At 43.3% G+C, this 12990-nt stretch overlaps 1 protein-coding gene across 4 annotated transcripts in view; it reads left to right on the forward strand.

Moving 5' to 3' along the window:
• The first annotated feature begins 440 nt into the window (after positions 1–440).
• The window catches only part of CHD2 (chromodomain helicase DNA binding protein 2), a 157202-nt gene continuing 144652 nt past the window's right edge, over positions 441–12990 (forward strand). For 3 of the 4 annotated variants that reach the window (XM_073568749.1, XM_073568751.1, XM_073568753.1), the window contains exons 1-2: positions 631–814; positions 934–1064. In XM_073568749.1, coding sequence (XP_073424850.1) covers positions 809–814; positions 934–1064 — 137 coding nt within the window. In that variant the 5' untranslated portion in view covers positions 631–808. The other variant, XM_073568752.1, reaches the window with a different exon arrangement.

Raw genomic sequence — 12990 nt, forward strand, 5'->3', positions numbered from 1 at the left:
ACTGAGGCGATGGAGACAAAGGCGGCTTCTTGGCTGCAGTGTGTGGCCGGTGCAGGGTGCAGAGCCCGCTGCGGGGGTCAGGGCGCCCCTCTGTCCTCCTGGGGTGCCCCTTCCTAGGACTGTGGTAATGGTGGCGAGGAGGGGGTGGGTCCTCAGTGCATCACCTGAGTTCTGGGGTAAATGTACAGAGTGTCAATCACAGGCAGAGCTCAGAGCTGGGAAGGAGCTACAGATGGCGGCTGTGCCTTAGAGGCTCCGCGCTTTCCCTCTCACTCCAGGGGAACTTTGCGGAACTTGTGCCCCCTCCTCCGCCGGGACCCCTGGAAGGACCTGAAGCCCCGATTTTCGCCGCTTTTCTCGTCTTTTTTCCCCGCCGCTCCGGAGCCGAGGCGTCTCGTTGTTTTCCAGCTCATGGCGCACCTCCATATTTGTGCGCTGTGATCGGCTGCCTCCCTCCGCCGGCCCCGGGATCGCGCTCTCGCCCCTCTCCCCCCTCAGCGCTTGGAATTTGCCCCTTTTTTACTCGTTTTTCACCTTTTTATTTCGGTTTTGTATTTTTCTCTCGTTTTCCGATCTCCGGAGTCCGCGCGCCCCCGGTGTCGGAGCGGCCCATGGAATAGACAGGTGAGCGTCCGATCACTGCAGCCGCTGGGAATCGCTCCTTTCTGCACATTCTGGGGGATTTTCTGGCTTTTTTTCTCACTTTTCTGTGTGATGACGTAATCACAGATCTCCCCTCCGGGCGGTCGGTGTAGAGCTGTCGCCGGCCTGTGGTGCCCGGTCCCCGGCCTGCCGGTGCTTGTCTCCCATGGCAGTGAGTGTGTGCTCTGGGGGGTCTGTGTACATGTGAGGGGCTGCGGATGTGCCCACCATGTGCCCGGCGCTGCTGGTTCTGCACGGGGGAGTCTTTACCTTTTCTTCAACTTTTGACAGCAAATACCTGGGCAGCATCCCCGTACTAACAAGGCCGGCAGCCTGCCCCCTGCCCCGGGCACAACGATGATGAAGAGCACGGAGGAGGAGGAAGACGGCGGCGGCGGCTCAGCGCGGAGCAATGCATCCAGGTAAGGGGATGATGGGGGGGACCCTCTCCTGGCATCACACCACGGCTGCCCACCTGTCCTGCCTGCTCCCTGCCCACTAGCTGCCACATTCAGTCTTCCCTTTATTTCTCTGAGGGAAGAAACTACAACTCCCAGCATACCCCGAGAGTGGCAGCTGTGAGATACTGGGGGCTGTAGTCCCACTGTACCTGTAGAAGCACAAGGTGCAGACCACCAGGTGTATTCTGTACCTGTATCGCAGCTCTGACCTTGACTCTCATTGCCACACCCTAATTCTCCTGGGTGGTATAGAGGCCCAGAGACCCCCAACCTGTGCCCCTGCAGCCTCCCTCACCCCTGCCAGCCTCGGGGTCTTGTTACCTGTGCAGCCATGTTTGGGGGTTATTGCTGCTGGTTACATGACCTTGTTACATTGGTGGCCTCTGCTGCACTGCACCATTTCTTCTCAGTAACACTTTATAGATGGTACTACACACCAGGCCACAGAAAAAGCCTGGGAGTAAAGTAGCTGCTAATCCAGGCCCTGTCCTATCTCCTGGGAGAGCCGAGTACATCCATCTCCCTGGTACCGTGTCCCCGGGGCTGACGCTCACACCTGCCCTGTATGTGGCCTGAGCAGATGGTGGCGTTTTATTATAAATGATGCTGCTTATTGTCATTTTTGCTCATATTGTCATACATACAGCTTGTGTTATATTTACTTCTGGTTCCCATGGTTCATATTTGAGGTTTTTATTTGATAACATGAAAATAATATAAATAAATCACTAATTATGTATTTTCATGTTCTAAAATAAGAGTATACTCACAACTTTTTAATCTTTACGTACTGTATATGTGTGTATATATTTATATTTTAGTACTCCGTGTGATGTGTTCATTTATTAATAGTTATATACATCTCCTATTACCCTTATTTCTACATGTTATTTTTTTCCTTTATAATATTTTGTTTAGTGTTTATAGTATTTATTTGTATCTTATTTTGTAGACTATCAATAATAACACTGCACATCCTCAGTAGTATTTATCTTGCTTTTGGCCCAAATACTAACATGAGTAATCATCCAGTTCTATTAACTATTTGTTTTCCTTTTGCCCATGGGTACAGTCCTGTGGGTCTTGTGGTACATTTCCGTTATCTCAGCTGGTTCCTTTTTTCTTTGAAAGAATTTAAATTTTAATATAAAGCTAATTTCCTGTGATCCCAAAGTATCTACAACATGTGTGCTCTTTATAAGAGTTATTGGTGAATGTGTTATTGACGTACGCCTGAATATTGTATTTTATAGCGCTATGAGATATTATTGTATTTATATTAAAAGCACCATTAATTCCAGGGTGCTGTACATGTCTTACATTATGGTCATAAAGAAAAAATGCCAGACTGGTACTGAGGGAAGAAGTAGTAATATACACTTGGCCCACGTTCAGTATCTGGTCAGTATTTTACCTCAGTATCTGTAAGCTAAGACCAGGAGTGGTGACGTGTTTCTAGTATACTTTTCCTATGATTGTTCCTCTCCTGGTTTGGACTTACAAATACTGAGGTAAAAAACTGACCAAATACTGAACATGTGAATGTGGCCAACAGTGAATATTGTACTGCTATTTTAGAGATCAGTGCGATGTGTGATAATGCTATATATTGATATATTATACTGCTATTATAGAGATATTGATGTTACTGATGAAGTAATGCTGATAATTGTTACACGTGTACGTGTAATGTTAATATGTATGCGTTAGATTGTACGTGTTAATACATGTTACATGTGTGATATTGTTGTATGGTTGAATATTGTATAGAATAGCAAAATCAGTATGTTATTGACGTAATATGGCTAAATAGGGTTATACTGCTATTATGGGGATATTAGTATTTGGTACTGGTGTAATATAGCTAAATCGTATTATACCACTATCATAGAGAGATTAGTATGTTCTTGGTGTACTATGGCTGAATATTGTTGTTATACTGCTATTATAGAGAGATTATTATGTGGTAGTGGTGTGTTATGGCTGAATACCGGTATATGGTGCCGCCATTATATGAAGCACACAGTGACTAGCTGTGCAGCCGTGCTTCTTGTTATGCTACAGTTCCCCTAATGATATATACACATTTTTATACACTGTCTCTATGGGCAGCTGTGTAAAACCCCTGAAATATTCTGTCATACGTGTACGGGACGTGTCTGAGGTAATGTGCTGCCGTGTAGCCTACACATAAAACGCTGGGCTTTCCTGCAGTCAGAGCCCTCGCCCTCCTCTGTCCTTGGCGTACATTTTGTGACTGGCAGCCATTTTAGAGAAATGCCTCAGATGAAGCTGTAGCAGTTTTCATTAAAAACATGTGTTTTCTGTGATGTATGAGGAGAGAAACAGACGATTGTGAAGGGGCATTGTTACTAGGGGACATATGTAAGAATGCCATGAAGATTTGGGCAGGAAAGCGGCTACTTTCGGTGTTTTATGAATTTCTATTTCAGTCACAAAATGGCTTTTCCTTTGTGCTGCAGCACCGGGCTGCCATTCTGTGATGCACTGTGCTCTCCACACGCAGGAGGAGGAAGTTGCTTTCTAGGAGTTCAAAGGCCATTTTGTGTCTGCTGCTGCTGTGATTGGTTCCTGGGCCTCCTGGTAACGGTGGCGTCAGCAGTGCAGGCGGCCTGCCCTCCGTGTGATGTCAGCTGTGCCTGCCACTCCCAGCTCAGACAGCCAGCTGGAGGCAGCCTGTGCTCAGTGGGCGCTGCCGCTGGCAGCAGCAGTATCACATACATGTACCGCAGGGACAAGTGCACACGTGGTGCTTATGTTATTATACACAAGGTGGTATTATTATTATTCCGAATCTAACTTTCATGACCTATTTTACTTAGAGATTTTTTTTTCATTAACCATAACTTATCCATGCTTGTTAACCCTTCCCGCTGTTAACCAGGCTCAGCGTTCATACTAACTGGCTGCTATTAATTGCTTTATTTCCTGTGTGACATAACTTCCGTTTCCAAGAACGCCTTCTCCCTGTGCAAATTAACCCATTGACCCCTTTCTATTCACTCACTTTAACTCTTGAACTGAACTATCCCCTCACTTTGTGTGCAATTCCATTTTTGTTTCCCACGGACTTGTTTTTTGTTCTGTTTGTTTTTTTTTTTTTTTTTTTTTTCAGCACTTTACCTTCTGAAAGCACAAATTAGAAAACTTAACCAATTATTTCTGAGTCTCTCTAGCACTGGGGTTAGGGGAAGCGCAGAAAAACCAGATGTCATTTGTGATACACGAGATGCAGCATTTGCAGCCTGGCTCTGTCAGTAGGTGACCAGCGCACATCACCCACAGTGTGAGCGGGCACACACAGTTTGTGCAAACCCACAGTATTCCAAGAGGAGAAGACTCCTCAGAACACATCAGTGTTTTTTGTCTAGAAGCTTTTTTTTTTTTTTTTTTTTTTTTTTTTTACTTTTTTGTTGTTTCTTGATTGCTGGTTTATAGTTTTTTTTATTGCTGGCATTTTTACTAGCGGTTTTCCAGTTTTTTTTTTTTTTGGTTTTTTTTTTTTTCTTTTTTCCGCTTTGCTTGCAGTATCTGGCCCTTTTTGTTTTCTCCATTCATCATTTAAGAAAACTCAAAAAGTTGTATGGGCAGAAGGAAGATGCCTAAAGAATAACCGCTCACTTTCTGTATCTGCTTGGTGTAATTTCCAGTTTATTACTCTTTATTATTACAGCGCCATTTATTTACATCTGAAAAGGGGTATACATAATAAAAATGAGTACAATAATCTTAAAAAATACAAGTCACCAACTGGTACAGGAGGAGAGAGGACCCAGCCCGCAAGGGCTCACAGTCAACAGGGGATAGATGAGGATACAGTAGGTGAGGGTAGAGCTGGTCGTGCAGCGGTGTGGAGGAGTGAGGGTTACTGCAGGAGGCTTCAGGTTCCTTTTGGAGGTTTTCGGATGCACAAGTCATTTACACTTAGAAATACTGCATATGTTAATTCTTTTGAGCGTTTTGCAATCACATTTTGGGCGGGTTTACAGAGGGAATCCACCTGAAAAATACGTGGTGTGCACATACTCTAAGGCTACGTGCACACGCTGCAGATTGGGGTTCGGATTTGGCCGCGCGGATTTTGTAAAATCGCAGGTAAATCTGCAGGTCAAAAGACCTGCGGATTGCTCTGCGGTTTTTCATCTCCACAATGGAAGAGGTGGCAAACCACAGCGGAATCCGCAGAAAGAACCGACATGTCAATTCTTTCTGCGGTTTCAAAACCGCGAGGAAAAATCCGCACCGTCTGCACTGCGTTTTTTTTATTCCCATAGGGAATAATGGTACTGTACACCGCAGCAAAAACTGCTGCGGACCCGCAGCTGCCAAATCCACTGCGGAACCGCAGCGTGTGCACACATCCTAATGGTATGTGCACACACTGCGGATTCTGCTGCGTTGTACAGTACCTTTATTTCCTATGGAAATAAAAAAACGCTGTGCACATGCTGTGGATTTTTCCATGCAGTTTTGCTGCGGGTTACAATCCGCAGCATGTCAATTCTTTGTGCGGATTTCGCTGAGGTTTCACACCTATCCATTATAAAGTGATAAACCCCAGCCTAATCCGCAGATAAACCGCAGGACTTTTGTCCTGCGGATTTTTCAACAAAATCCGCACAACCTAAAAACTACGTGTGCACATACCCTCAGATTTACATAGTAGAATTTTTGTTTTAATCTTGCAATTAAATTCCTGGGTGAGGGGAACATCTACATGAAGCACCAAAACATCACTAAACAATATGTGTTTAGGTTTCCTGGTCAGTTTTGTTTTTCTATGGAACTTCTGCCCTTAGGGGCTTTGAAGTTTTCATTGAGGTGCTTGAACCCTCTACTGCCCTCTGATATAGGTACAGGTAAGCATACAGACAGTGATGACGGTATACAGAGGCTGTGCACTTTTCTTCAGTCTCTGACCCGTGTGCCTTGTATTTATGAAGTGCTTAAGGGTAAAACTTACTGCAGTAATAAACTAAATATTTTGTGGAATCTGACCATCACTTGTCTTGGAAGCTCAAATACAGCTTACAAACTTACATACATTCCTTAATTTTTTATTTTAATTTAATAATCTCTCCTATGAGGACCTGTGCACTTGTTGCAGATTTGTCATAAAACATGAAGATTTCCTGATGCCAGCAAAGTGAATGAGGACCCTGAAGTCTCATGCAAACGTTTTGCTTTTCACTTGCAGATTTGGTACAGCTTAACATCTGTAGCATGTCAATTCTTTCACCGTTTTTGCTGCAGATTTCACTCCTGAGTGGGAACAATCTGCACCAAAAACACATGGAAAAATCCCATCAAAAACTTGCATATTTTACTCTTCATTTTTCCTGCCAATAGATGCCCAAATTTCTGCACCAAGTACTTAATGTGTGCACATACTCTTAAACTGGTTATCCAGGGTCTATATGCTCTCTACTCCTCTTTGGTCAGACCTCATCTGGAATACTGTGTCCAGTTTTGGGCACCACATTTTAAAAAAGACATCAACAAACTGGAGCAAGTTAAGAGAAGAGCAACCAGAATGGTGACCAGTCTGCAAACCCTGTCTTATGAGGAAAGGTTGCATGATTTGGGAATGTTTAGCTTGCAGAAGAGAAGACTGAGAGGAGACTTAATAGCTTTCTACAAATATCTCAAGGGCTGTCACATTGTAGAAGGATCATCTTTATTCTCATTTGCACAAGGAAAGACTAGAAGCAATGGGATGAAACTGAATGGGAGGAGACACAGATTAGATATTAGAAGAAACTTTTTGACAGTGATCCATGAGTTGAACAGGCTGCCACGAGAGGTGGTGAGTGCTTCAATAGAAGTCTTCAAACAGTGGCTGGACAGACATCTGTCTGGGATGATTGAGCGCATCCTGCTTTGAGCAGGGGGGTGGACCAGATGGCCCAGGAGGTCCCTTCCAACTCTACGATTCTGACTGCAATCAGTCTAGTGGAATACAGACTTTGACTCCTCACATCACGCACTGTGAGGAATGTCTGGTGCCCACGGCTACATTGGTGGGTCATGTGACTGCAAGTACGCAATATACACATTCCGACTAGACGTGCGCCATCTCACTCTATACAAGTGATTTTGCAAATGTAATCAATTACATCACTGCTCAGTTGTCTGCATCACTCATTGCAAGCTTAGATACACGGCAGAATGGACTGCATCACACATGACTGGCTTAGATTCATGGCTCAGGAGACTGCATCACACATGACGGTCTTGTATACATATTAGTAGAGAACCGTGTGCACTACTAAGGAAGGTGCCGTAGTAGGATCCCAGACCATGAAGTAATAATAAACTAGGCACTCAACTTAAAGATGAATTTTTTTTACTTTTTAATGTAGTTAAGGCAAAACGTTTTGGCCGCATTTGGCCTTTAACAATTACAAACTATACAGGAGTGTCAGGGATTCGTGGGAATCCTGTGGATATTTAGTGAGGCACGTCTCGGTATGGTCACTTTCACAAGAGTAAAAGAGGAAAATCCCCAATGGTAAATAAGCCAGGGGACCTGGATGTGTGCACGTGCCTGGAGAAAGACACAGCGTCCGCTGCTTGTCAGCTTGAAGCCCCATACTCTTGTGAAAGTGACCATACCGAGACATGCCTCACTAAATCTCCACAGGATTCCCAGGAATCCCTGACACTCCTGTATAGTTTGTAATTGATAAAGGCCAAATGTGGCCGAAACTTTTTGCCTTGACTACATTAACAGTAAAAAAAAAAAAAAAATCATCTTTAATTTGAGTGCCTAGTTTATTTTTATTACTTCATGGTCTTGAATACATGGCTCAGTGAAATGCATCCCATATGACAGGCTTAGATACATGGTTTCAGTGGACTGTATTGTGCATGATGGGCTTGGGATACACTGGTCAGCAGACTGCATCTCGCATGACGGGCTTAGGTACAGTTGTGGCCAAAAGTATTGACACCCCTGCAATTCTGTCAGATAATACTCAGTTTCTTCCTGAAAATGATTGCAAACACAAATTCTTTATTATTATCTTCATTAATTTGTCTTAAATGAAAAACACAAAAAGAATTGTCCTAAAGCCAAATTGGATATAATTCCACACCAAACATAAAAAAGAGGGTGGACAAAAGTATTGGCACTGTTCGAAAAATCATGTGATGCTTCTCTAATTTGTGTAATTAACAGCACCTGTAACTTACCTGTGGCACCTAACAGGTGTTGGCAATAACTAAATCACACTTGCAGCCAGTTGACATGGATTAAAGTTGACTCAACCTCTGTCCTGTGTCCTTGTGTGTACCACATTGAGCATGGAGAAAAGAAAGAAGACCAAAGAACTGTCTGAGGACTTGAGAAACCAAATTGTGAGGAAGCATGAGCAATCTGCATCATGACTGGCTTAATTAAATACATGGATTGGTGGATTGCGTCGTACATGATGGGCTTAGATACATGGTTCTGTGGACTGCATTACACATGACTGGCTTGGATACATGGCTCGGTGGACTGCATCATGCTTGATGGGCTTAGATATACTGCATTACATATGATGAACTTAGACACGTGGCTCTGTTCAGTGAGGGTGTCTTTAATGCAGGGACATCTGATTGAGTCTTTACACTGATTGACTAGAGCCGAGTCAGTGTCCAGCTGTGGCATGACTACACTGCTGTGCTCTTACACTCTGGTGACAGCAGCGGTGAGCACAGGTCGGTAGCTCGACATTGAGTGGCTGATACAAGGATACCGATCTGTTTTCATTGATATAAGCCATCTCTGCAGTCATGCTCTCCTGAGAGCGGGATGTGGCAGTGAATTCTTCCACTGATGAGAACAGCTAGGTAGCCATGTATTAGTAGTACAATGTCATGATGCTGACCTGTGCTCATAGTTCTCCACCCTGTCTTCTTTGCTCTCCACCAATGCCCGGTACCTGTTGTCCACCTCTCTAAGTTGAACAGTGAGCGATGACCATAGGAAATAGTAGCTCAGAGCATCCTGGGCTGCTATGAAATGGCTCCTGGATCTCCCTACAGCTGTGGAATAGACAACCTAGCAGGTGTGGCCAGTTCACAGCTGAGGCAGCCATAGTGTAGGACAGGGTTCCCCAACTCCAGTCCTCAAGGCCCACCAACAGGTCATGTTTTCAGGATTTCCTTAGTATTGCCCAGGTGATAATTGCACCTGTACAATGCAAGGGAAATCCTGAAAACATGACCTGTTGGTGGGCCTTGAGGACTGGAGTTGAGGAACCCTGGTGTAGGAGATGCAGTTGGACACTTGCCTATTGCCTGGGGCTGCCATATTTGCTTTAAATGTCGTGCTTAGACACTTAACACACTTGAAAATGTCAGGTCCCAGCGGCTGTAGAAAATATTAATAAATGTGTAAACACGACATTTTATATTGTTTTTAAAATAAATTATAGAATTAATAATAATGCAAAAATCAAAATGACAACACATTTCCTTGAAATTGAACCTGTCAGTAGGGTTGTGCACAGAAACCTATACACAGTGTCAGGTCGGCGCCGTTATACTGATTAAAATGCTACCTTGATTGATGAAATCTGTTGTGTGGTTGTTTAACGCCTTAACTGACCCCCAGAGCTTTTTTCGGTTTTACATTTTTGTTTTTCGCTTCCCTTCTTCCCAGAGCCATAACTTTTTTATTTTTCCATCAATATGGCCATGTGAGAGCTTATTTTTTTGTGGGATGAGTTGTTCTTTTCAACGACACCTGTGGATTTACCATGTTGTGTACTCGAAAACTGGAAAAAAATTACAAGTGCAGTGAAATTGCAAAAAAAAAAGTGCAATCCCACACTTGTTTTTTGTTTGGCTTTTTTGCTAGGTTTACTAAATGCTAAAACTGACCTGATTAGTCCAAAGGAAAGCAGCTGGACGGCACCGCTGCCTAGCTCACACCGGTAAAATAGTTTGCAGGAGCCGCAGCCGGCTATATATCCCAAACAACCCGCAGGTGCTCATTAACATGAAACTGCAAAGTCCATGAATATAACCAGCAAAAAAAGAATTGAATGGCACTCACCGGGTGAAACTTTCAAGACTTTATTGGGAAATCCTTGACAGGAGAACGGGAGCTAAATTTAAGAGTAACAACGGTCGTTTCGCACACACAGTGTGCTTCCACAGGTCACATGCTCTTTTGAACAGCTGACATGCGATCCACCTGCGAATGTTAACTTGTTAAATGCCGCTGTCAAATCTTTCACAGCAGCATTTAATATGATCGCGCAGGAAGAACGTCACTAAATTCTGTCCATCGGTGCTCTAGTCACATGACCACGGGTCGTGGATGGGTTGGTATGACAACCCGGGGTCTGCAGCAGACCCCTGTGGTTGTCATTGCTGTATTGCTATGAACGCCGCTCAGCAGTCCGTGCTTATAGAAAGTGAGGCGATCAGATTATCGCAGCTTTTAGTCTCCCATGGAAACTATAGAAGCAAGTGAAAAGTAAAAAAAGTTTTAAAAATATTAAAAAATAAAAATATAAACGTTTAAATCACTCCAATTTGCCTCATTCAAAATAAAACGATAAAGAAAAAATAAAAATATACACATATTTGGTATCACTGCTTTCAGAATCTCCCGCTCTATCAAGATAAAAAAGAATCTGATGGGTAAACGGCGTAGTGATAAAAAAAAATTAAAAACTTCAGATTTACGTTTTTTGGTCTCCGCAATATTGAATTAAAATGCAATACCGGACGATCAAAAGATTGTATTCACACCAGAATGGTATCATTGCATATGTCATCTTGGCCCGCAAAAAATAAGCCCTCACCCAGCCACAGATCACGAAAAATGGAGACACTACAGGTCTCGGAAAACGTTGGGGATGTTTGTTTTTTTTTTTAAACTCTGTATTTTTTTCTTCATCTAAATAAAAAAAGAACCTAGACATGTTTGGTATCTACGAACTCATAATGACCTGGAGAATCATAATGGCAGGTCAGTTTTAGCATATGGTAAAAAAAAAAAAACAGTTGTTGGAATTGCACTTTTTTTTTTTTGCAATTTCACCTCACTTGGTATTTTTTTTTTCCTGTTTTCCAGTACATGATATGGTAAACCCAATGGTGTCATTCATAAATACAACACGTCCTGCAAAAAACAAGCCCACCATGTGCCAATATTGATGGAAAAATAAAAAAAAAGTTGTGGCTCTGGGGAAAAAGGGGATCGAAAAACAGAAATGCAAAAATGAAAAAGGGCTGCGGCGTGAAGGGGTTACTGCAGACAGCGCTTTAGATCTGCACAGAACAATCCAATGGATCGCTCAGTGCATATAAGTTGCCTTGTTTTTGGCAGCAGAGGTCCTGTTCACATTGAACGATGCTCTGCCAAAAACAGCCAGTTCCAGTGCTTTGAACTGTTTGAAATACGTCCAAAGAAAGAAGCAAATCATCGGCACAGTTATATCGCCAATTGATTCCTCACAATAAAACACGGGTGCTCTATCCCTAAAACAGTCAATTTCAGAATCCAAGCAAAGAAAAATAAGGATGGCACTCGCTGTTTATAAAATCCACCTTTATTGCATACACACGTAGGACCCTTGGAAGCGCAGCTGCGCGAAACAGCCGTCCTCTTACCATGCACATTGCTTCCCTGCCGAAGATTTTATATGTGCAATAAAGGTGGATATTATGAACGGTGAGTGCCATCCTTATGTTTCTTTGCTTGGTGTTTGAAATACCTACCTCTCTCTGCTCCTGTGCAGCTCCGTTCTGTTCTGCTTCTTCTGACTCTGTGATGTCTCAGGGCAGATGATTCGACAACGTCACTACAGTGCACCCTCTGCGCTGAGCAGTGCAGAAGTTCAAAAGATGTTAAGGAGATGGGAGCTGTAGCCTGCACGGAACAAGGAGAGGTGAGTATTTGATTATTTTTTTTATGTATGGAGCATTATATGGGGCACATTCTGTCTGGAGCATTGTATGGAGCCCATTATTCTACATGGAGCATTTTATGGGGTCCATTATTCTATATGAAGCATTGTATCAGGTATATCATTCTGTATGGAGCATTATTTGCTCTCCATAATTCTGTAAGAAGCATTATTTGGGGTCCATCATTCTGTATGGGGCAATATATGGTGCATTATTATGTATGGAGCATTATATTAGATCCATTATTCTGTATGAAGCATTTTATGGGGTCCGTTTTGTGTGGAGCATTATATTGAGTCCATTATTCTGTATGGAACATTATACGGGACCCATTATTCTGAATGGAGCCATATATTGCGCTCATTATTATGGGCACCACATAGGGCTCCATTAAGTATACTGTATGGAGCTCTATGTGGTGCCCATAATACTGTATGAAGGACTATGTGGCGCTCATAATACTGTATTGAGTACTGTGTGGTGCCCATAATACTGTATGGAGGACTGTGTGGTGCCCATAATACTGTATGGAGGACTGTGGGGTGCCCATAATACTGTATGGAGGACTGTGGGGTGCCCATAATACTGTATGGAGGACTATGGGGTGCCCATAATACTGTATGGAGGACTATGGGGTGCCCATAATACTGTATGGAGGACTATGGGGTGCTCATAATACTGTATGGAGGACTATGGGGTGCCCATAATACTGCATGGATTTCTATGTGGCGCCCATGATTCTGTATGGAGGACTATGTGATGGACTATACTGTCCGGTCTAAAATGAAAAGTCTGCAGTCACTCTGACTGGAGACGTTTGATCCCACCCACTTTCCCTCCCAGAGGACGCACTGTACGCTGCGATGATTCACCAGTTTCTGCGCTATTGTAGAATTTACAATCAGTATCACGCATGTAATGTCAAAAGTAAGTGAAATCTTTGACTTTGTAGTAT

This window comes from Dendrobates tinctorius, unplaced genomic scaffold (assembly GCF_039654945.1).
Source record: "Dendrobates tinctorius isolate UK_male_01 unplaced genomic scaffold, ASM3965494v1 ptg000022l, whole genome shotgun sequence".
Classification (NCBI taxonomy): domain Eukaryota; kingdom Metazoa; phylum Chordata; class Amphibia; order Anura; family Dendrobatidae; genus Dendrobates; species Dendrobates tinctorius.